This window comes from Ziziphus jujuba, chromosome 1 (genome assembly GCF_031755915.1).
Source record: "Ziziphus jujuba cultivar Dongzao chromosome 1, ASM3175591v1".
Taxonomy (NCBI): Eukaryota; Viridiplantae; Streptophyta; class Magnoliopsida; order Rosales; family Rhamnaceae; genus Ziziphus; species Ziziphus jujuba.
The window spans coordinates 23506267-23531064 of NC_083379.1; the positions used below are offsets into that span (position 1 = coordinate 23506267).

The 24798-nt window shown below is 29.6% G+C and overlaps 2 protein-coding genes across 13 annotated transcripts; one reads left to right on the forward strand and one right to left on the reverse strand.

The window, feature by feature from the left end:
* The first annotated feature begins 530 nt into the window (after positions 1 to 530).
* Positions 531 to 4400, forward strand: LOC107425446 (uncharacterized). 12 transcript variants are annotated; one of them, XR_007238928.2, is made up of 8 exons: positions 531 to 746; positions 1218 to 1273; positions 1413 to 1743; positions 2080 to 2146; positions 2313 to 2379; positions 2479 to 2604; positions 2893 to 3014; positions 3970 to 4400. XR_007238928.2 is itself a non-coding variant. In XM_048467475.2 (7 exons), exons 4-7 carry the CDS (start codon positions 2106 to 2108, stop codon positions 2776 to 2778), a joined length of 285 nt encoding a protein of 94 aa, XP_048323432.2. In that variant the 5' UTR covers positions 531 to 746; positions 1218 to 1273; positions 1413 to 1743; positions 2080 to 2105; the 3' UTR covers positions 2779 to 3018. The 12 variants fall into 12 exon arrangements, 1 of the variants encoding a protein (XP_048323432.2); XR_007238929.2 differs by having other exon boundaries at positions 2521 to 2604; positions 3974 to 4400; XR_003054227.3 differs by having other exon boundaries at positions 535 to 746; positions 2521 to 2604.
* Positions 4401 to 20860: 16460 nt separating this feature from the next.
* LOC107425459 (dof zinc finger protein DOF1.4) lies at positions 20861 to 24181 on the reverse strand. Its single transcript, XM_016035460.4, has 2 exons — positions 23714 to 24181; positions 20861 to 23462 (listed from the first exon to the last, which is right to left on the reverse strand). The coding sequence occupies exons 1-2, from the start codon at positions 23894 to 23896 to the stop codon at positions 22455 to 22457; spliced, it is 1191 nt and encodes a 396-aa protein (XP_015890946.2). The 5' UTR covers positions 23897 to 24181; the 3' UTR covers positions 20861 to 22454.
* Positions 24182 to 24798: the final 617 nt, after the last annotated feature.

The window sequence follows — 24798 nt, forward strand, 5'->3', positions numbered from 1 at the left end:
TATAGAAAAAGAGAAAGGGAGTGAATATTTTACCTTAAAATATAACATATATATATATATATATATATTTTAATGAAAGAGTGAATTTATTAAAGTTGTTTTACTTGATATATGATTAAAAATTAAAATTCTTTTGGAGTAGACTTAACATATCATTATTATAGCCAATATTACACATATACATATATAGACATATATATTAGTAATATATACATAAATACAAATATACATGCTAGAGGTGACCACTTGAATTCTAATTGGTATGATTTGAAAAGCTCGTTGTATAATCTATTTGATAAAATTTATTTTGTGGAATTTTCTAAAGTTATGTAGTGGTGAAATACTAATTAAAATTTGCATTTGATTAATTAGATTAACCACTTCTATAGCTTTAATACTATTTCTATAAATAACAAAGTCTATTAATACTATTGTTGAAAGCTCATATTATATTAAAAAAAAAATTATATTAATTTAATTATCATACAAAATATAAAATTTTTACTTTTAATTTTGGGTTTTGCCAAATAAATCAATTTTTCATTTTGGCCTGGTGGGAAGTTTGCCCGCCCTTCCCCTCCTTCCCTTCAAGTCAAAACAACATTTGGCCCTAGCCCCTTTTGAGACTCTGCAGTGCTTCATCACTCCAACATTGTCATCCACCTCCTCTACGGCGGCTTATGAGTTTCCTTCCGTGTTTCTTCTCTCTCCGACCGACGGATGATCCCTCTCTCGCTGCCTCTTAGGTGTGCTTCACCTCTTTACTTATCTCTTTTCCTTTTCCCCCCTCTATTTCTCCATCTCCCCCACCCTCTGCAACTCGCATTTGTTATTCTTTTGTCTTGAGACTCCCAAGCGATTCTGGGTAGGCTTCAAAAGCTAAAACCAGTTTTAGCAAAGCTATCAATTTTTTTGTGAAGAACTTCGAACCCACATCCACAGCTCTGCTCAAATCCCCGAACTTTGCACTACACGGTGCCCCAATCCCTAAAATTTTTGTCTCCCATCCACCGGATCCCATTTCAATGTTAGAACCTTCCCTTTTTTTCTTTTTTTTTTTGTCTATTATGTTTTATGATCTTATCTCCCAATATTCCAGCCAAATTCTCATATGACCCTATAATTCTTCAGCATTTCAATATAATGTACAATTGCATCACTTATCTAACTCTTGTTATGCTTTTGATTTATGTTTTACCTTGCTTTATGTTACTCAGGTAGTAGTAGATGCATTCCGCAGGATCCCCAAGGCCACTTGGAATGCGAAAGAAAGGTCATTCTCTTCCCCTCTCTAGGAGGATATTTGTTTTAATATATTGTATGAACTTTGTTTATATGGTTGTGTTTCCAACTGTTGCTTGAAATGTTGTGAAATGGAAGCCTTGGTTGATGTAACAGTTTTGAAATTGCAGGTTATGGATTTTTCCAGCATCTTACATTGTCGTTGGTGGAGAAACAACTAAATATCTGGTGCTAAAGTTCAGGTGATAACTTGTGTCCTTTCCATAATTTTTACTGCGTCTAAGAATTCCTTTGAATTCAGTTATTGCCCACGAGCTTGGCCAAGATTTAGCATTTCCTATTGAATTAATTTATACTGTGTGTGTGCCATTTTTCTAATGTACAATCTTTTTAAATTGCTTTTCATCATTTTTGTTTTCTGAGAAAACTTTATGGGTAGAGAACTTAGATCCCTTGGTTCACTGTGCCATTGCTGCGGCTCTTGCTGTTCCTGATCTCAAGGTAAATGTTGTTTATTCTGGCATAGATTGTCTTTTCTATTATGCTTGTAGTAGATGTGTTAGTATACAACCTTTTATTTGTATTTTCATTGCTTTTTGCAGTGTGGTAGAATAATTTCCTGGTAAAATAGAGATCTGGAAACCATGTGCTTTAATATAGAAAGATGGCATGTATAATTAGCAAAATATGATATAAGCTCATGAAAGAATAGTATTTTTCATAATCTATAGGACTGTGTTTCAATATATGTTGCTAGGTTTATACATTTATTGACATCTATTTTTGTGCAATTCTATTTCTTAAGTAAATAATCTTGTTTCCTTTGATGTCCTTTAGACCAATATGACAGAATACCCACTAGTATGGAATCAAAGCTCTTGCCATTTCAGCGAGAAGGTGTTAGGTATGTAGTAGCTGTGAATACTTTTCCTTCAGTGCTACTGTTATATGTGACATGGAACAATATTTACATTTTTCTGAAGATGTTAATCGATCTTTCTTCCTTGGTTGCTTTAAAGTTATATAGTATCTGACTTTACTCTTTATTTCTATTTATTGTGCTTTTTTAGGTTTATATTGCAACATGGAGGGTGTGCTCTTCTTGCTGATGAGATGGGACTAGGAAAGACTTTAAAGGTGACTTATTATTCATGTGAACTCTTTTTGTACCTTAAATAAATAATGTTTATAAGCATGGTATTTCATTATTATAATTGAAAATTATTTCATTGTTAGGAAAACTTAATTTTAACATGCAATTCAACATGGATCTTGTAGGCTATTGCTGTAGCTTCATGCATTCATGATTCGTGGCCTGTTCTTATAATGACACCATCTTCATTGCGTTTACAATGGGCTTCTGTAAGTGCTTTATCAATTTTTATTTTAGTTATTATGAAGGTAGATTTAACCTAATGTGCATGTATTTAATCGTTCTTGTAGATGATTGAACAATGGCTTGACATTCCTCCATATGATATTCTTGTAATTCTAGTCACTTGTTTATTTAGCCGGATTATTTACAGATTCTTGTAGCTTTGATACCTTTTCTAAATAGGAACTTGAAAAGATTAAACTAAATCTTAACTTTGACCCTAACAAGTTGCTCTGACTAAGTTGTTTTGTCTCAATGTGGGGGACCAAATGGAGGTGGATTCATAATAGTGTCCTCAAACTCCAATGGAACCATTCATCTCGATGGCCTGTTTGATATCATCTCATATGATGTGGTCCCTAAATTGCAGAATTTACTAATGGCATCAGACTTTAAGGTAAGATCAGTCAAATGGTTATGTTTTGTGGAATTTTTGCTCTTTGTTTATGTTGGCAATCTACATATCATTTCATACTTTCACCAATAACCCAATATGCAATGCTAAAGCGGTTGATACCAGAAAAACTAGTGGAAATTGGATAAAATGGGGAAGTATTATTTGTGACTATGTGTTTAATTGACTGAAAATGTTATCAAAATTATTAGGCTGATTTTGACTTAGGATACCAAGTACATTCCTAGTGTAAATTGTGTAAAGTTGGCTAAAAAACTTGAAAATGGGGATATCTTGATGGATGAGTAAAAGCATCTTTAGAAAAAAAAAATTTGGAAGCTTCTTATTTTTAATCAATTATTTAGAAGTTTTTGAAGGGTCATATTTTTCTTTTTTTGGATAATGGTATAATGTATTTGTGTATTGTCAGGAATTTTTCAATATCCTAATATATAGTATCCCAATCTTGAATACCTTAAAATTGCTCCTATTTACAATTTCAAACATCCAAACTTGGGATGGTTTTTAAATTCTTTTACACTAACATAATAAGTTAGAACAAGTAGATCCTCTGTAACTGCATGTAAGTGAATCTAGACATGTGTGTATTCCACCATGCTGTTTCTATTTAAAAGTCCTTTTCTCTTTGTTAATATGCTGATAGAATATTGTTTTATAAATATTTAAAGCCTTAGTGTTATACCAATTTGCTAATTTGCTTTATCTATTGTATATTTTTGCACCTCTACTCTTAATTAATTTAGAAAATGACAAATAATTGCATTTTAGTAAACAAATTGGTTACTAAAAATCCATACATATTGGTTACTAAACATAAAGCATTTAGAGAATAGAGTTCGGTTGCTAAATACAGAGCATTGGTGACCAATTTTCGGTGATTAAAAATATTTTTGAATATGTGAAAGACCAAAAGTGACCATTGTATTGGTTGCTATAGGCAGTGAAACAAAAGTCATCGAAACCGACGAGAAATCGGTGATAATTTCGGTTGTTGGCCATCGTCGATACCGATGGGGGGGAAAAAGTTTGTGTTAGGAGTGCTGCCGATTTGTCACTGGAATCGAAGGAAATCGTCGGAATTTTCAAAAATCAGTGGAAATTTTCTTCTGTTGGTGGAAAAAGCCGGTCAAGAACTGGTGTGTGTGTGTGTGTGTTTGTGTGTTGTGATCGAAAGGGAAAGAGAGCTGAAGGGAGGAGAAAGGAAAAGTGGACAGCCAGCCCGAGAGGAGGGAAAGAGAGGTGAAGGGAGGAAGACACGGGAATTTTTTTGGTTTTTTTGTTTTTTTTTGTTTTTTTGGTTGTTAAAAATGTAGTTGTTTATTAATTAAGAGACCAGAGTATAAATGTCAGCTCGAAGGATATTACTTAGCCACGGGGAGCCAACCTCAAGCCATGACTCATAAATAGTTTTTTTTTTTTAATTGAATTTTTTTAAAAAAATGTTAATGAAAGGGCAATAATAGAGGAAGACACGGAAATTTTTTTTTTTTTGTTATTGATTTTTTTTTTTTTAAATGTTAATGAAAGTGCAATGGTGAAAAATAACATTATATTTTATTTATTTATAAATAGGTTGTAATATTTATGAAATATTTTATTATTATTTATTTTAATTATTGTATTTTTATATTATTTTATTATATTAATTATTTTATACTTAAAAATTTATATTTTAAATTAAAAATTTATAGTTTTCGTAATTTTCTCGATATTTCCATCGATATTAATGTTTCCGTCGATATTTCTGTAAAATCGTACCTTCGACATTTACATCGATATCGATATTTTTTTCACTAACTATAGGTATTTTTACTGACCAAACAATTTGGTCTCAAAAACTTATTTTTAGTGACTATAGTATTGGTCACTTATATAGTTTTATTATCAAATTTGATCAAAATGTTACTTTTTTGGAGATATTTAGAGACTAAAATTTGGTGATTAACACAACAAAATCTAGGTGCTAAAATTTTTCAATTTTAACGACCAAATATTTATTGGTAACTAAAAACAACTGGTAACAACGTTTTTGCGACCACGCAATGATCATGTTTTTAACGCCATTATATGGTTTTCTGCAATCAAAACCAATAGTCACAAAAAGGGTTTTTTTTTTTTTTTTTTTTTTTTTTTTTGGAGTGTTACTTCATCTTTGTCTAGGGGAATGATCCACCTTTGAGGTAGTTAAGGATTGGGTCTCTCCAATATGGTGAGGTATTAATATTCATTATCTCCTCGTGCTTTTTCGTAATTACTGGCTCATTGAGGAATCCTATTGATATCTCCCTTCTCACCTTGTTATCCATAGTGGAGCATTAACTAGCTAAGGTGTCTGCATGATTATTTTGGTCTTTGGGAGTTAATAGTTATAGAACTCTTCAAAAGATTCCTTTACTTGAGTGAAAGCCGCCAAATATGCAATCATGCTTTCTTCCTTTACTTCATATTCTCCATTAACTTGATTCATTATTAATCAAGAGTCTTTATGAACCTTGATGTTTTTCATTCTCTACGTGCTTGTCTAGTCTAAATCTTACTAATAAAGCTTCATACTCTACTACATTATTGGTGGTTTTGAATCCAAGTATGAAAGATTGCTTAAGTATTTCTTCGCTCAGACTTTCTAGCACAATTCCTATCCCACTTCCTTTGAATTTTCAAGACCCAGCATCATGTAGGATCCTAGTTCTTTCTTTGTTTGATATTCAATTTGTAAAGACTTGGGTCTTCAGGTTCAGCATATCGACTAGAGAATTATACTACAAAGTTAGTAAAGACTTGGGCTTTGATAGCTTTGCGAGGCGGATACTTGACGTTAGCTTAGTTGCCCATTTCATGACATTTAATAACATACACAAAAGCAACAATGGGGCCAAAAATTTGTTTATTGAACATTTCTTTTTCCAAAGATTCCAATTTAGCTCTAAAAACATGTGCAACCAAATCTGGCATATTACGAACCTCTTCATTTTTTGCCAATTCTTGCTTTATATTCATCCAATTAGTGTTACATATCAGTGTAATAAAAATATCTGACTTTCGTTTTAATTAAACCAATATCATTTCATCTATATATCTCCTTTGCATACTCTAAAACCAAGGACTAAAAATTGAAAAAATTAGAGAAATTTCGTTGAAATTTCCTTATTTTCAAAAGGTGGATTAAAAATTTTGGTTCCCAATAAAATTTGGATAACATTTAAAAAATTTCCACCGAAATTTTTAATCTTTACACAAAACTTCCATTAAAATTTTCATTAAATATCTACATCAATTCCTTTATAATTTCTTCAAAAAATTCATAACTTTTACTGAAAATTGAAAATTGAAAATTTCCATGAAAATTTTCAAATTTCTATGGAAAATTAAATTTATTTTTAAATTTTTTTTATAAAAAAACTAATAAATATTCTCAATGTTTAATTGCCTAGTTACCTATTATTTTATTTTAATATACGAATTTAATATTTTTATAAAATTATAAAATAAATATAAATTATAACATAGACAAAAATACAAATATGCATGTGAAATAAATGATAAATATCATAAAGTAGATAAATATTTTAATGATGCGAATATATTCTCTGCAAATGCAGCTATATAAATAATTTATGGAATGTCAATGGATGTTTATGGAATGTTTTCAAGTAATAACTCATAGATACTGTATTAAACTTAACCATCAAAAAATAATAATTTTGCATATATTCAACCTATTTTTATATAATAATTATCAACAAGGACATAAACATTTAACACAAGATCCTTATAGTTGTATATGTTACACCCCAAGTCTATATATTTAGATTGCGATAAAAGTCATGCTTATAATACTTAATAGAACTTATAATACGAAACATAGAAACTCTCAAAACATCATTAATAAATAATATCTAAAATATCTCCATAAAAAAAAAAATGAACACAAATAAACTCCAACACCCAAAAAGGTCCTCCAAACTAACTAATATATAAAATAAAAAAAAAACAACTAAAACACTATTATCTTATACCAAATCCAGTAACTTTGAAACTATAATATATCTGAAACCATAACAATAAATAATAAGTATAAAACTTAGCAAGTTACTGGGTTTTTGATAAATACAAAACAATAAAATACTTAAAATAATAACAAATAAATATCCAAAAATAATCTTTAACAATATAAACAAAATTTTTATATAAACTTTAATTGTTAATTACTTTGTAGGGCTTGGCATAACATAATTTTATCCGTCGATAATCTAAATCAACTTGCATGTGAGGCATGTAACAAGTGAGGAAATATAAATTTTAATAAAAACAAACACTCGTACTCGAAGGTGTGAGTCATAACCCCTACTGTGATCATCAGTAGATCATTCCATCTGAAACAATACATCTAAATTCAAAGGTAAAGAATTATAAATTACTAGAGAAATACCCTAACATGATTCATCTCAACACCGGAAAATACATCATAACATATAACATAAATGCCTACTAAGTACCAGTAACTAGAGCATAAATATATATACCAATAATCCAACAATTTATTTGTATAATATATTTATATATTTCATAAAACATAAAGTTATAGAAAAACATATATAAATCAATACCATATCATAATTACGTATTTGCTATGGTTTTAAGAAATAGTCCAGTAACTTACCTTGATCAGCAAGGTTCACAAAAGATAAATAACCTATAAATAGCACCAACAATCTTTCATAAGTAGAAAACAAAACTATCATATACCATAATTATCTTATTTATAAATCCTATAATCAAGCTCTTAAATTCAAGCTAAATAAATAAAAGTTGATACCGAGATCATCATAGCTTAATCCCTAAGTCTTAAAATCATAAGCCTACAAAAAGATCAAATTACTAAAAGCTGAATAAAAACCTATTAATTCATAAATAGTCTCTAAATAAGAATTCAATTCCTTATCTAAACGACATCATCTAAGTCTAAAAAATTACAAGGGTACTGTACATATGCATAAGTAACTGTGATTAAAAAATTTCTTAAAAAAAAAAAAAAACAATGAAAACTATTCAAAACTCATTAAAAATTTAACAAAGAAAATCTGAAACTATTAGATTTTCAAAAACCTTTATTAAATGTTCACTCTGTTTCTCTTTCATAAAGTTTTGTATTCACTTGAAATTTTACAGATTAATACTAGATACTTTTTTGCACTCCCATAAAATTTTAAAAGACAAACAAAACTCGAAAACATGGTCAAATTAAATTTAATGACTAATTGACAAAAACTGAAAATCAGTATTTCATAGGAAATCCAGTTTAAATAAAAATTCATTAAAAATAAAATACAAATCCAAAAGAAGTAAAATTCTACAGAGTTTAACTATATATAGAGATAATGCTATATAAAAATCGTTAAGTCAAAAAAAAGCTTGAAAATATTTTAATTGAATTTTATTCTTTGCTAAATAAACAAGAAAATAAATTCAGACAGCTAAGTATAGGTAACTTAGAAAAATTACCACGGCCAAAATATAAAAAATTTGATGCTACATTTTTGTATAATAATATTAATATAGAGGATAAATCATAAAAATTTTCAGATTAAAATAAAGTTTTTTGGATCTATTTTGAAATTTTTACATATGAATCATATTATAGTTGCATAGAAAAATCAGACAAAATGTAAAAATTCAAAATTTTATAATAAATTGAAAATAGATCCAAATCACCCCCAAAAAATTTTACTGATTCATAAACATGTATTTTTTTTATCCATAAAAATTTTAGTACCAAAATAAATTTTTAAATATTTTAAATAAATTCAAACAATCACTTTGTACAAATTCCCATATAAATTCCAGATTAGGATTTTAACCAAATTCTTCAAATTAGCCTTAATCATTACTTCTATAACCCCAAAACATCTCAAATAATCTCATAAAATATAAAAAGATCAAAAAAACCAACCTTAATCAACTTCAAAGATTTAGGATATTTCTTTCTATGTTTTAAAAGTTGTTCAGAATTTCAAAATCTTCAAAGATATTAAATCCCTAACAATCTTAAATAGATACCAACACCCTAAGTTAACAATCTTAATAGCCCTCAATATTAACCCTAATAGCTTTTAGGGCTAGAAGAAAAATAAGAAAAAGAAGAGAAAAAAAAAAGAAGATTTACCCGATATCCGAGCGTCGCAAAATTGAAAACAATCATAAAAATAAAATAAACTGTCTTTTTTTTTTTTCCTTTTCATAAAATTTAAAAATAGATTAAATATTTTTTTTTTAATTTCCTAATAAAATTGAAATATCTTTATAAACCGAACCTATTAGGATAAGAACTCTTTTTTAAAAAAGAATAATTATAAAAGTTTTGAAGACTATAACATTATCTATATACATATATGTACTCCTATATTATAGTGTATTAATAATTATATACAACATTATTAAAAAGATATAACTTTTAATGATTGCTTCTCACATATTTTATGTCTCAAATGGAGGATGAGGAAAAGATGAACAATTTTGAACCATTTGGGAGTTCTGTATGGTATTGAGATGATATTTTATAATATATAATACAACTATAATAATTGTTTAATATATTTTAGTTAATAAATATTTTTATCAAATATGTATTTTTTTTTGCATTTTTTTCTTAATAATATTGTATATAACCATTAAGGTTTTGCTATACATTGATTGAATAAATTAATATGATATTTAATTGATTAAATAAATCAATCTTAAAGTTTCAATAAAAAATTCAATTTTTAAAATAAATTTCCATCATTTTATATTTAATAATTTCTTATATTTTCATGAATATTTTTATATTTTGAACATTTTGTTATTTTATCAATATCAATTTTTTGAACTTTGTCTAAAACTACCTATAAAAAAAGCGGATAATGTGAATTCTAAAAGAAATTTTCTGCAATACTAAAAGGTTAATAATGGATAATTAAAATATATTTTTCATATATTTTCCATTATATGATTTCTATTGTTTCTCTATTCACCATAAAGTGCGATCTTAATTATATAATAGCGACACGATAGTTATTTATATCTCTTTCAATGTATAATTAAATTCAGCAACTTATAATTATTGGTAATGTCACTTAACAATAACTTAAAACATATGAATCTTATATTAAAAATATTAGATGTTCGACTATGAGTGAAATGTGATGCTACATCATCAGTAAACGAGTGAAACAAAAAGGTTTTTCCATGGCCATAGCGAATGTCTGAGTGTCTGGCTGGAATTGAACCAAGACATTGCACCTTCTACTTTCTATTTTCCCAATTACCCATTAAAGCGCACATGCCAAATTTCAGTCATGAAGTCATTTGGTCATATATCCCTGAAATCATCAGTAACGTATAATCATAATCAAATCTTTCTTCTTGAACAAGATATCCTCTCTACAATGTCAACAAACTAAATAAATTGGTCGGTTTTTTTCTCTTTTTTCTTTTTTTTTTTGCAATAACACGAACAAAATTTAGTCCCAATAGGTTTTCTTTCACACCAAACAAACATCTTCTTTTTTTTTTTCCTCAAAATTTTTAATTTTCTTAATTTGTAGAAAACTATAAAGGAACAGCATATTAGTAACAAATTAGTAGTAATGTTATGAACTTAAGAGGAACCGCAGATAAACAAGTCTGCTTCCAGAACGCTGCCACCAAGAAAAGTCTACATTCAGAATCCCATTACAAAAAAAAAAAATCTACATCCAGAACATCCCTCATGTTTCTAGTGAAAAGCCCAAGAAACAGGCGTCGTGGTAACAGGCGTCTTGACTTACTCTGGTTTCATGGGCCAAATAAAGCTTGGATGAATTTGTACGGATAAAGAAAGAATTATAGAATTGAAGGTAAACAAATTAATTATTGTAATTTTAATTAATTTAATCAGAAAATTAAAGAACCTCGCCAACCTTACAGCAAAGGAAGTAATATTTCAGCCCAAAAAAAAAAAAAAATGTCAAATCTTTTCTCAAAAAAACAAAGAAAAAGAAAAAAAAGTGAGTAAAATCTCAATTAGTTGTCAGTTTCTTTTATAACTCCGGCCTTACCACATAAAATAGGAGGAAGAAAGACTCCTAAACTCTTTTTTCTTTTTTTTGGTGAGTAACTTCTTTCTTACTATTATTATTGTTATTTTGGTAATAGAAAGATTCCTAACTCCATAAAGAAGACTGGAAGAGGATGATATCCACAGGAAGTTCGTAGTGACTAAAGGATTTTCAATGAACTAAGGTGCACTTTATCCGAACACATGTACAAAACCTTGTATATAGCGCTTTAATCTGTATTGACCAAAAAAGGGAAAAAAAAAAAAAAAAAAGCTTCAATCTGTATAAAGTTTAATGATGAAGCCGCTATTCCGGAGATGTATTTATTGTAAGAATTTTGTGAATAGATATAATAAATAATATTTATTTATTTGGTTGCCAAATTGATTAAAACACTTGGAATTTTATTTAATAATAATAATAAATAAGAAACAGTATTTTAGTGAAAGACATGATTTTTAAGTGTGCACATATTTATTGTTGGAAACGAAGCAATTTTTAACGTTCTGTATTGAAAAAAAAGTAACTTTTAACATTTTTTATATTTAGAAATGTTGAATTTTTTCATAATAAGTGCAATATTTCTATAAAAAGCCAATGATTTCTACAACTGAAAAATAAGAAAAAGATATACTTATTATTTAATCATTCATTCATATAAAATGAGAGAGAGAATGAAACACAAAAATTGTTCGTTATTTTGGAAAATTTGGAGTGCTACTATTATCAAAAAGTAGCCATTGTAACCTGGGAAACATTCTTCATATATTAGACCGTTGAGTACTAGTGCAAGTTGAAAATTGTCTTAAGGCCAAAAAATCAAATTCTTGCATCTACTCAATTTAACAGATTTTTCTATCATTTTCTTCTTGTATGCATATCTAATGTTTATGTATTTTGCAGTAGAAACCATTATTTAGTATAACAATCTTAAGACAATTTTCTTGTATTTTACTGTTAATTATTGTGTTTGAAATTTATGTGATAAGTTTTATACTTATTTCATTATTATTCTACGCATAGAAACTTTATTAAATTATTGCTTTATTTGATTAAATTGTAAGTGTTCTTTGTTGCGGTTTTACTAATTAATTGATTACAATTGCAAATTGAATTGCATTATTACTAGTTTCTGGTATATGTATTAATTAAATTGGCCATTGATGTTTTCTTGCTTCTTGTACTATGTTTTTGCATACACAAGCACCTTTTCACATATATTGCTTACTTTATTTAATAATCAGGTCTTTTCAATCGTTTAATTAATTACAATTTGTTATAAGATCTTTACGGCATAGGTAATTATTAATTCATTTAAATTCCTTTTATCAATTATTTAATTTTCTATGTTGTTATATTGTTTCAGTTGAGCATACAATTTTATTTAATCTATTATTCACATCTAAAACTCTCTGGGTCATAATTTTATGATTATCATTTAATTAAATTTTCGATTTCGTATACAATATATTGATTCAATTCTATTATTCATTGATTTTTAAGTTGTGCAATTGCATTCTTAATATTCAAAGCATCAGTGTTTCTATATATAGATTTACATATACTGTTCGTCTTTTAAGTTGATTAATTTATTCATATAAATATTCATCCAATTTATTCAATTCTTTCTTTACTGTTCGCCTTTACATATATAGTTTTAAATTGATTAACAAAGTGTACTCTGTTTTCTTTGAATTGCCAATTGAAACGTGTTACTCTCCGTTTTGGTTTTATTGGCACATATATATACATTCTTAAATATCTTGTTTCTGTTTCATCCTCTACGATTCATTTATCAAAAATAATTTGTATAGTGTCTATTAATCAATTGGCAATCGGCAATCCAATTCACTTTCCATAAACAATTATATATATATATATATATATATATGTATGTATATATATTTGTTCTCCTTTCAATTTATTATATAGACATATATATATATATATATATGAACCTGTTTCTAGTAAGTATATACATATATATATTATTATTGTTTGACATCCATATATATGTACACACACATATACATAAATAACTTGTTATGCTTTCGGTTCATTATAATATATATATATATATATTATTATTATTGCTTAATATCAGTTAGTGCAGTAAATTTATTGCGTCAATGGTTTCTTGTTAGTTTCGGATTTACATATTAATTGATTTTCTTTAACAAAATTATATATATATATATATATATAAATACACTTTGATTATTGAATCTTTATTTTTGCTTAATATATTTTGGATACTTTATTTTGTGCAAAATTCTTGAAGTATACTTTTAAAGTAACTTGGTCTGTAACTTTTGTTAACAGACAAATGGCAAGTACAAAAATTTTTTTTATCTCTGCTCATGTGAATCATGGTGAGAACCTCGAAAAGTTCAATGGTGCAGATTTTAAAAGATGGCAACAAAAAATGCTCTTTTATCTCCCTCCTCTGAATTTGGCAAAGTTTTTGAATGAGAAGGCTCCTATCCTTGATGAGAATGGACCAGATAGGACAATTGTAGCAGCCATAGAAACATGGAGATTTTCTATGCAAGAACTACATCCTCAATGGTTTGGACAACATACTGTATAATGTGTATAGTCCAATTGAGATTTTCAAAGAACTTTGGGAATACTTGAATAAGAAGTATAAAACTAAGAATGCTAGCATGAAGAAATTTGTGGTTGGAAGTTTCTAGATTTCAAAATGGTGGATTCTAAAACCATTATGAACCAAGTACAAGAACTCCAATTGATTCTTCATGAAATACATGCTGAAACAATGACTTTGACTGAATCTTTTCAAGTTACTACTGTTATAGAAAAGTTGCCACCTTATTGGAAGGATTTTAAGAATTATTTGAAGCATAAGCATAAGGAAATAAGTCTTGAAGATTAATTGTTTATCTTAGAATTGAAGAAGACAATCAAAGCTCGGAAAAGAAGATTAAAACTCATTACTTGGAAGCCAAAGCCAATGTGATTGAGAATGGATAGAAAAATGGGAAAAAGAGAAAGTATTCTAGGCAAAATAATAGCCAAGGGAATGCAAAGAAATTCAAAGGGAAATGCTTTGTGTGCAACAAGCAAGATCATCGTGCAAAAGAATAAAGAAATCGAAAAGTACAAAGTAACAACAAGAAGAATAAATCTTAATGTGGACATAGGAGAATGTTTTTATGTGGGAAATTCCTCAACATCTAAGGTTGAAGGCCAAGGAAAAATAGTTTTGAAGATGACATCCGGCAAGGAACTTACTCTCAACAATATTCTTCATGTACCTAAAATAAGAAAGAAACTAATTTTTGGGTCTTTGCTTAGTAAAAATGGATTTAAGTTAGTCTTTGTGGCTGAAAAATTTATACTCATTAAAAATGGGATGTATGTGGGAAAGGGGTATTTGATTGATGGTCTATTTAAAATGAATGTAATGACTATTGTATCTCCTGTTAATAATAATAAAGTTAACTCTTCTACTTATATTATGGAGTCATTTAATTTATGGTTTGGTAGGTCGGGATATGAAAATTATGATGCACTACGCAAATTAATGGACATGGACTTATTATCTAAATTTGAGATTGACTCTAAGCATAAATGTGAAACATGTGTAGAAGCCAAATTAACTAGAATCCCATTTCAAAATGTACAAAGGAGTACGGAACCTCTAGAATTAATCCATACCGATACATGTGATTTAAAATATATACAAACTAGAGATGGAAAAAAGTATTTTATTACCTTTATAGATGATTGTATAAGATATTGTTATGTTTATTTATTGTGAAGAAAGATGAAGCAATTGAAATGTTTAAACACTATAAAAATGAGGTAGAAAACCAACTAAGCAAGAAAATAAAAACTTTGAGAGTGATAGAGGAGGTGAGTATGAATAACCTTTTGAGAAATTTTGTTTAGAACATAGTATTATAAACCAAACAATCGCTCTTTATTCATCATAACAAAATGGTGTAGTTGAACGGAAAAATCGTATTTTAAAAGAAATGATGAATTCCTTATTGCTTATATTTGGTTTACCATAAAATTTGTGGAGAGAAGTTTTATTAACTTCTAATCAAATTCTAAATAAGCTACCTCATAAGAAACTAGATAAAACACCATATGAGTTATAGAAAGGTCGAAAACCTACATATAAATACATGAAAATGTGGGGAGGTCTTACTAAAGTTGTAGTACCTTTATCTAAAAAAGTCAAAATAGGACTTAAAACTATTAACTATATTTTTATTGGATATACACAAAATAGTAGTGCATATTGATTTTTGATGTATAAATCTGATATTCCTAGCATACATGTCAATACCCTTATAAAATCAAGAACTGCATCTTTCTTTGAAGATATTTTTCCTTACAAAATAGGACAAATAGATAGTTCACCAAAAAGGTCTCATGAGGATATGATTACCAGTAATCAAACTCAAAGAAACACAAATGAAGAAAAAGAGGATGAACTAAGATGTAATAAGAGAATTAAAACATTTAAGTCATTTGGTACTATTTTATGACTTATTTGTTAGAAAGTGACCTTAAACACTCAAAGAAACAATGTCGACTCTTGAAGCTCCATTTTGGAAGGAAGTAATTGATAATGAAATTGATTCCATAATACAAAATCATACATGGGAGTTGGTAGATTTTTCACCTGATACTAAACCATTGGGTTATATATGGATTTTTAAAAGGAAATTAAAACTAGATGGTACCATTGATAAATACAAAGCTAGAATGGTGGCTAAAGGTTACAAATAAAAGGAAGGCTTGGACTATTTTGATACTTATTCATTGGTAACTAGAATTACATCAATTCGAATTTTGATTGCAATAGCAGCTTTGTATAATCTTGAAATACATTAAATGGATGTAAAAATTACCGTTTTAAATGGAGATCTAAAAGAAGAGATCTATATAGAAAAACCAGAGAGGTTTATAGTTCCTAAACAAGAAAAGAAAGTGTGCAAACTAGTTAAATCATTGTATGGGTTAAAACAAGCACCAAAACAGTGCCATAAGAAATTTGATAATGTAATGATGACAAATGGCTTCAAAATTAATGAGTGTGATAAATGTATATATTATAAAAGCACTGAAAAAGGGTATGTCATGATTTGCTTATACATAGATAACATGCTAACAATGGGTAGCAATATGGAAATTATTAAAGCTACTAAAAAGATATTAACTAATAAATTTGATATGAAAGATCTAGGTGAAGCTGATTTGATTTTAAGTATTAAAATTAGTAAGATATTAGAAGGAATAGTTTTGTTACAATCTCATTACATTAAAAATTTACTTGAGAAATTTGTTAACTATGATGGAGGTCCAGCAAAGACTCCTATTGATATTACTTTACACCTAGCTAAAAATCATGGTCAAAGTGTATATCAATTGGAATACTCCAGAATTATAGGAAGCCTAATATATATCTTAAATTGTACAAGACTAGAATAACTTATGCTGTTAATAAGTTAAGTAGATTTACTAGTAATCCAAATAAAGATCGTTGAAAAGTGTTAATTAGAGTTTTGAAATACTTAAGATATACAATAACATATAGGCTACACTATACATGATATCCAACTATGTTAGAAGGATATTGTGATGCTAACTGGATATCAAACACAAAAGATTCAAAGTCTACAAGTGGATATGTGTTTACACTTGGAGGTGTTGCTGTATCATGGAAGTCTTCACAACAAACTTGTATTGCAAGACCAACTATGGAATGTGAATTTATAGCTTTAGATGAAGATGGAGAAGAAGCTGAATGGTTTAGAAATTTTTTAGAAAATATTCCAAATTGGTCAAAGCCTGTGCCTGCTATATGTATTCATTGTGATAGTCAATCAGCAATTGGTAGGGCACAAAATAATACAAATAATGGTAAATCTTGCCACATACGTCGAATACATAATACTATTCGACAACTTCTCTCTAATGGAATCATAAATATTGAATATGTAAAATCAAAAGACAACCTAGCAAATCCATTTACTAAAGGTTTGTTTAGAAAGCAAGTTTATAAATCATTGAGGGGAATGGGACTAAATCTTAAATCTGATGAATCATCATAAACAGAAACCTAACCTATCGAAATGGAGATCTCAGAGTCTAGGTTCAACGGGACAACATAAGTATATATGACTCACAAATAATACTGTAAAGTATTAAAAGAGAAAAATACTTTTTCCCATTTTTAAGGTGAAACAGTATTGCCTGCAATGTGTTATTAGGATAAGCTACGCTTTTAATGATGTCTGTATCTTGGAAATCCAAGTGAAATATGGCTGGATATTTTTTATAGATAATCACCTATATAAATGTAGAAGTAGGGCCGCTTCTATAAGAATTATAAAAGGCGTAATTCTCTAAAGCATTTATGAAAATCAGGTTGTTCAAGGCCAAACCGAACACAATAATGAGAAAAAAAATTTATGCTGAAAAATGATTGAGTGTTGGTTATTGTCTCAGTTTACATCAACAGTTGACACTTCAAAGCATTATGCATACTGATCGACTAGTAAACTCGATAACTATTCACTAAGGAAGATTCAATTCTGAAAGCTATCTATCCTGATGCAATCTCTTTTCGCTATACTCTCTTTAGTGTCTGCATAGTCATTTTGCATTAATTTCTATTCATGTGGGGCTTGTAGGAATTTTATGAATAGAAATAATAAATAATATTTATTTATTTGGTTGCCAAATTGATTAAAACACTTGGAATTTTATTTAATAATAATAATAAAAAATAAAACATAGCTTTTTAGTGAAAGAACATGACTTTATATTATAGAGGTACCTATTGTTGGAAACGAAGTAATTTTTAACGTTTCGTATAGGAAACGAAGCAACTTTTAATGATTCTTATATTCAGAAACGTTGAGTTTCTTCATAATAGATGTAATGTTTCTATTCAAAGGCAATGATTTCTACGATTGAAAAATAAGAAAAAGATATACTCATTATTTAATCATTATTTCATATAAAGAGAGAGAGAGAGAGAGAGAGAGAGAAAGAAAGAAAGAGAGAGAGAGATTTTTATTCATTGTTTCTGAGAATTCGGAGGGTTACTATTGTTAAAAAGTAATTGTTGTAGCTTGAAAAACATTTGCCAGCTATTAGACCATTGAACACCAGTGTAAGGTGAAAATTGTATTGAGGGCAAAGAATCAAATTTTTGCCTCACCTAAATTCAACAAGTTTTTCTATTATTTTCTTTTTGTATTCGTATATAATGTTTTTGTATTTTGTAGTAGAAACCATTATTTAGTATAACATTTATTTATTTATTTATTGGGTAATTTGCTTTCCGGAGTTTGAAGTTTGAATCTCTCGAACTGCCTTATTAGTTAGCACCTTCATTATCTTCCTATCTAACCTTTTTCTTTCTTTCTTTCTTTTTGGTTGTGCTAATGAAAGTTCAATGTCCAGTAGACTTTGTTAGTGAGTAAACCATGAGAAGAAGCTGACAACCTATGATCATAGTTTTTTTGGAGAGAGGACCCATGATCATAATTGTGGTCTGTGAAGAGGTCACTGTCCCTGTATGGGGTGATTGGTTATTATTATTATTTTTTTAATAGTTTATATTTTTATTATTATTTTGGCGCTAAAAGGAGGGTAATTTTTCAATATCGAATAATACGTTGGGTCCAAAGAGCCAGCATGAGCCGCTGTCCACCTAATACGATAGTAGACACTAGGAATCTGCAACAACCAAAAGAGCTATAAACAACGCCTGTCCATACGCTATAAGGTGTCACGTGGTAATTATTCAAACATGTTATATGGTCCAAGCCTTTTTCATATAAAATTCGAATTATTGTTATTGGAATGTTTAATTGAATCTCAAGTTAAGCCTAAACAACTCAATCAATTATGAGTGAACAATATTTTGGAAGCGATTCTAAAAATATTAATCATTTTACCTTTGAAAATCTGTTGTTGTAAAAGGCACATACAGCAGCGAGTACTGTCTTATTCACCAAAATCATTTGATTTTACAAAATTTTGCAAGACATGAATTTAAATGATTCCCAATATTTAATTTATTTTTTGAGACAAGATTTTAACACAAAATTTGAATTCAAAGTGGAAACGAGGAATGTTGATGTTTGCTTGTCATTGGGTTCAGAATGATAACGACTCCAAGTCAATTGTCGTCTAGGCAGTTTTAGCAAGAAACGGTAATTTAATTTTCTTAAAGATTTTTGCATCTGACGTAATACCCAAATTCATATTTCCCAGCCAATTAATCCTTTGTAATTTGCATACCTCAATATTATTTCGACAACTAATTGGCAATTTGAAAGACCATGGCCATAAATATCCAAATAGAATAGCTAGGAAAATTTGCACATTTAATTTTATTTATCAAATGCGGCAAGTTCTTTCGAAACAATTCATACACCAAAGACTATTTAAAAAATCCCATCCTCTAGTCCTCCAATTTAACATATATTTACATGTCCAGAAAAAATATAATAATGATGATGTGAATGAGTAAAAATATTTGGTGAGCTTAGCATTGTTGATATCCAAACACAATGATATGTATTTTTCTGCAATATTGATATCCAAAATTATTCTTGACACTAGCATTATTTGACTTTTTTGAAGACACGTCTATAGACCATACTCGGTATCTCTTATTTATATATATTAATTAATATATATACAGATACTCTGGAGAATCAATATTAAAATTCACACAAAGATTAAATCCAAAGTTCTCAAAACTGACCAAGACAGAACTATGGCATATATCTCATGCATCATAGTTATAGTTATCTAGAATTGAAAAAATTAAAATGAAACCCTATAGTTGGTTTAAATGTTTTTTTTTTAAATGGGTGTCTTAATAGTGGCTGTCAATAAGCTATTCAGCTTGTTTCTAGTTCTAGTGTTTATTTAGGGGAGTTGTGTTAGTTTATTTAGGGTGGTTTGGGTTCATTTAGGTGTGTTTATGCTCCTCGTGAGACAAATGCAGTTGCTCATGAGATTGCTAGTGTTGCTCTTTCTTTGTATTCTTTTCAATTTTGGATTGAAGAAGTGCTGGATTGGCTTCTTCAAAGTATTGAAGATGTTTTTTGTGTTTGTTCTTCTTAAATAAAAGTTTCATTGGGTAAAAACAAAAAATAATAATAATAATAAGAAACTTATTGTCGGTCTTATTAAGCTACCTTACACCGGTCCCTTCCACTGCGGATTTTGGAATCAAGGTACTTTGGTATCAGATATATTTGAAACTTTGCTAGTTTGGATTCCAACGAAGATAACTCACAACATGGCAAACTCTGGCTCGAAACCCAATAATACAAATTACAAAAGCAACTAAAAATGTAATTGGTGTATCCATCTTCTCATTGTAATGTTTGTCCTTTTTACAATCATGTCAGATTAAAAATTAATGATACGGCTAAATTAAATGTCTAAGAGAAAATTAAAAAAGAAATGATAATACATTGTTCATTACCTTAAATTTTTAGGAGAAGTTATAATTTAAATGTTGTTAGAATATGAAAAAACCACGAGTTTAAACATTAGCAACTCTATTAAAGAAAATTAAAAACACTTGTAAAAATTTTAAAAAAAGTTTAAAAAAAAAATGAAATTTAAACATCAAAAACTCCATTAAAGAAAATTAAAAGCCCTTGTAAAAATTTTAAAAAAAGTCTTAAAGAAAAAAAAAAAAAAACAGATCTACATATAAAGGAAATATTAAAAAAGATATAAAAGAAATAATAGTATCCCTTCCTATTAATTCAACTAAATAGAATATTGTTCAAAAGTGGAAAAAAAATTAATAATACATGACAAGGACAGATTACTGAATCCAGCAGATGATCATCATGAATTTCAAAGGAAAGCATTTTTGGTGAGTCAAAAGTTTTGTGGATCTCTCTCTCTCTCTCTCTCTCTCTCTCTCTCTCTCTCTCACTCTGTGATAATATCCTAAGAGTAAAAGAATAAGAGCCAGAATCCAAGTTATAGGCTACAAATATCTACTCACTCCATGCCAAGATCAATTCCCACCTGCACACGGCCATCCAACTCTATGTACATCTTGGAGTACTATAACCAAAACAAGAAATACAGCCAGCAAAGTGGATGCCAACTTATAAATTTCACTTACAAATTTACTCTTAGTTTACGAGCAGATCATGACCTACAAGACAAGCTATAGCATTATCAATTTCAAATGAATATCCCCCATCCTAATCCTTCTTCCATACAAAACTAAGCTAGATTTACTCGTGAACTATCTAGCTTGGAATATCACTTTGTTAAGGTTCCAAGATGTCCTCTACATTTCCATAAAAATTTACACACATTACGTATATACATAAAGATTTTCTATAATAAACATCAGCACCTAAATTATGGTGAGCATCTAAGAGCCTAGACGCGGTAATACTACAAACTTTAATAGGCTTAGACACTTATCATTACCAGGATTGTATATATGGCCTATATATATGTTTTAAAGTTTCAATTGGATTGTTGTTTATAAGCATTAATCTTATATCCAAACACCAAAGTAGAAAATATTTGGAAGCAACAAAAGTTAATTAAACAACATATAACCAAAACCAGCCACATAAACTACATACCCACATTGCAAATAATAAATCTCCCTCTCTTCTATACCATTATACCCCAAACCCCCATCCTCTAAGCAACTTGTCCTCCAAAACAAAAAGATTAACAGAAGAAATAAATGAAAAAATTATTAGTTCCCCATCTGATCATGATCGAGGACTTCAACATATACCCCCCAAGTAACTCCCCAAAACACCAACCTAATATGAAATACAATTAGAAAGGAAAGGATGTCATGCATGTATATACATACAAAGTAAAAATACATCAACTTACTGAAGGATTCTTTAAACCGAAAAACCTTCAACTGTGTAGATGATGATTAAGATCATGATGATGCATGTTGATGATGATGATGTGCCCGACGCGATGAGACGAAGAGGATCCGAGGTTCCTCTCAGCGCAACTAAGGATCCTTAACCTTGATTAATAAAAACAAGAGGCTGAATCTTTGCTGCTGACATGATCACTCCGATCCCAGCTCCTCCCATCTTTGCTTCCGTATGATTTACGATTTTTTTTTTTTCCCTTTTTCTTAAAGCTTTTGATAAAAACACCCACACCGTGTGACCCAACAAATTCGCTACAAAACGAAGTAACAAACTAAAAGAACCTAAAGCTAATTAAAAAAAAAAAAAAAGTAAAAAAAAAAAAAGGACAAAAATGAACTATAAATAAAGAGGGAGATTTATAGAAGAATGATGTTTAATTCCCTTGGCTTATGCTAGATCAGAGAAGTGACGGAGGACCCAATGTTTGCTGGATCATGCCAATTAGTACCAATAGCCGATGATGCATTCCAGTAAAGAGAAGGATCCGACAAACCAATTTGCCCTGTCTGATTCTGGCAGTTAGCCGCATTATTCCACACCAACCTACTTTGTTCTTCTTCTAATTTCACTCCTTTCATTCCCATCCCTCCTACTTCCCCATTTCCAGCTACATCAAGATCTTCTAAGGGTGCTAAGCTTTGGAAATGGTTTGGTTCCCCTCTAGCATCTTTCAGACCACCAATATTGGTGAATTTGGAAGCTAGCAGAGAAGCCATTGTTGGAGAAGCGGTTGTGCAAGACGGTGAACTAAAAATGGAATAGCTTGAAAGAAGTGAAGTCGAGGTGACAATATCTTGGATTTGTTTAGTGGGATTGAACCCGTTTCGATAATCACTATCACCACCAACACCATTAGAGATAATCCCAGATGAAAACCCTAATCCAAGAGAATTCAACTGAGGCTGCAGATCATACCCAGAAACCGTATCCACATTCGAGACACCAGAAGTATTGAACCTGGGAAATGGAAGGCTCATATCAGAAGGGTTATTGTTTAACCCATAAAACAGATGACTGATGTGATTAGAGGTGGCAGACAAATCGATCTGGGGTTGCGAAGTTTGGTTCAAATTGGAACTAGGAGCTGAAGAAGAAGAAGAAGAAGAAACTCCATCTATAGCGGAAGCAGGCCTTTTCACGCGCTTGTTCTTCCTGCAGCCACCTCCTACCGGAACGTTCCTTAAGGTTCCACCTCTGGTCCAGTAACGCTTGCAGGCTTTGCAAAAGTGCCTTGGCTGAGATAAGCTGTAGTTGTTGTAGTAGCAGAATTTTGTATTGGAAGAATCACAGCGAGGACACTTGAGAGCTTGTTGCTGCTGTTGTAGTTGTTCTTGGCCTGGTTTCTCCATTGTTCTTGCTGCAGTCTCAGCCATCAAAGCCTTTTGATCATCTATGTGATTCTGCACCATAGAGAGAGAGAGAGAGAGAGAGAGAGAGAGAGGAAGAAAAGGCAAAAGAAAAAAAAAAAAAAAAAGAAAGAAGAAAAAGAAAGAAAGAAGAAAAGAAAGAAGAGGTTAAGGGTGTGGTGTACTAGGGTAAAAATAACAACACGAGGGAGATATTCTCTTCCAAAAGCTATGAAACAAAAATGGGGTCATGTTTTGTCTAATAATTGAGAGAGAGAGAGAGAGAGAGAGAGAGAGAGGTGAACCTGTGGCCATTCGTTAGTAGAGGAGATGACTACCATCTTCTCATCACAGTTGCCCAACATTTTTCTCTCCCTCTCAAAGGAATCGTTGAAACAAGGAATAAACAGACAAATAGCAGGTGGCGACGTGAGTCTTTCTTGACGGGGTTGAAATATTAAGACCCCCATATGAAAGAGAATGTACATGTATTATTTGCGATTAGCATATGAAAGTAAATTTTTTTATTTTCTTTAAACTTAGTTGGATTATTGGTTTATTTAATCTAATTTCACGTGATGGGTCTGCTCTAAAAATCGAATTTGAGCAGATGATTATTTAAATTAGCGGGGCATTAAAATAATGAAAAGAATATATGGAGGACATTCGAAATCCAAGAACAGGACAGAGAAATAAAGTGGGGCATTACAGATGAATCTTTGAGAGGTCCAAGAAAAGAAAAAGAAGCGTATAACATTTACATGAGAGACTACACCCGCATCACTACGTCGTATAAACATTCCTTTGTGCGCATAAAGAGATATATAGATAAAAATATAGATAACTCGAGGGAATCCCTAGAGCCCAATGCCCAATGCACTCTCACAGCAAATCCCACTTCCATTTTTTTTTTTTTAATTTATAAAATTTTTCATCACCGTATTGTATACTGCACCAAAATTTTAATTATTTTAAGTATGGCCCCCATATCAGGTTTCTCCAAACTGCCACAAATCCTGATCCTATAGTCCAAGTTTATACTATTATTTCAATTTGATGGGACATCATTATGGAAAATGGTCCTGATCATGCACAGCATGAGAGAGAAACGAATTTAATTAATTAAATAATCTGGGGGTATATATATTAATCTTAGACAAATATATATATATATATATATATATATATTATAATAAGATTTTCGAAGCTTTGGTTGATAAAAGAGAATTAAAGATAAGCATGTGAAAATGCAGTAGTGTATAATTGGAGATATACGGAGGCATATATAGATAGGTATAAAGGATGACTTTCGTAGACATGTAATAGTAAAGGAAGGAGCGAAGAAAGGGCATACAAATTAACATTTGGAAGGAACTAGTCATTCGTGACA

What these genes read in the sequence shown, in the direction of transcription:
- LOC107425446 (XM_048467475.2), top strand. Translation starts at nt 2,106, where the DNA reads ATGGAATCAAAGCTCTTGCCATTTCAGCGAGAAGGTGTTAG. An exon ending in GACTAGGAAAGACTTTAAAG is followed by an intron (nt 2,380 to 2,520) that starts GTGACTTATTAT and finishes TGGATCTTGTAG; the next exon opens with GCTATTGCTGTAGCTTCATG. An exon ending in TGCGTTTACAATGGGCTTCT is followed by an intron (nt 2,605 to 2,685) that starts GTAAGTGCTTTA and finishes TCGTTCTTGTAG; the next exon opens with ATGATTGAACAATGGCTTGA.
- LOC107425459 (XM_016035460.4), bottom strand. Translation starts at nt 23,896, where the DNA reads ATGTACATTCTCTTTCATATGGGGGTCTTAATATTTCAACCCCGTCAA. An exon ending in CTACTAACGAATGGCCACAG is followed by an intron (nt 23,463 to 23,713) that starts GTTCACCTCTCT and finishes TCTATGGTGCAG; the next exon opens with AATCACATAGATGATCAAAA.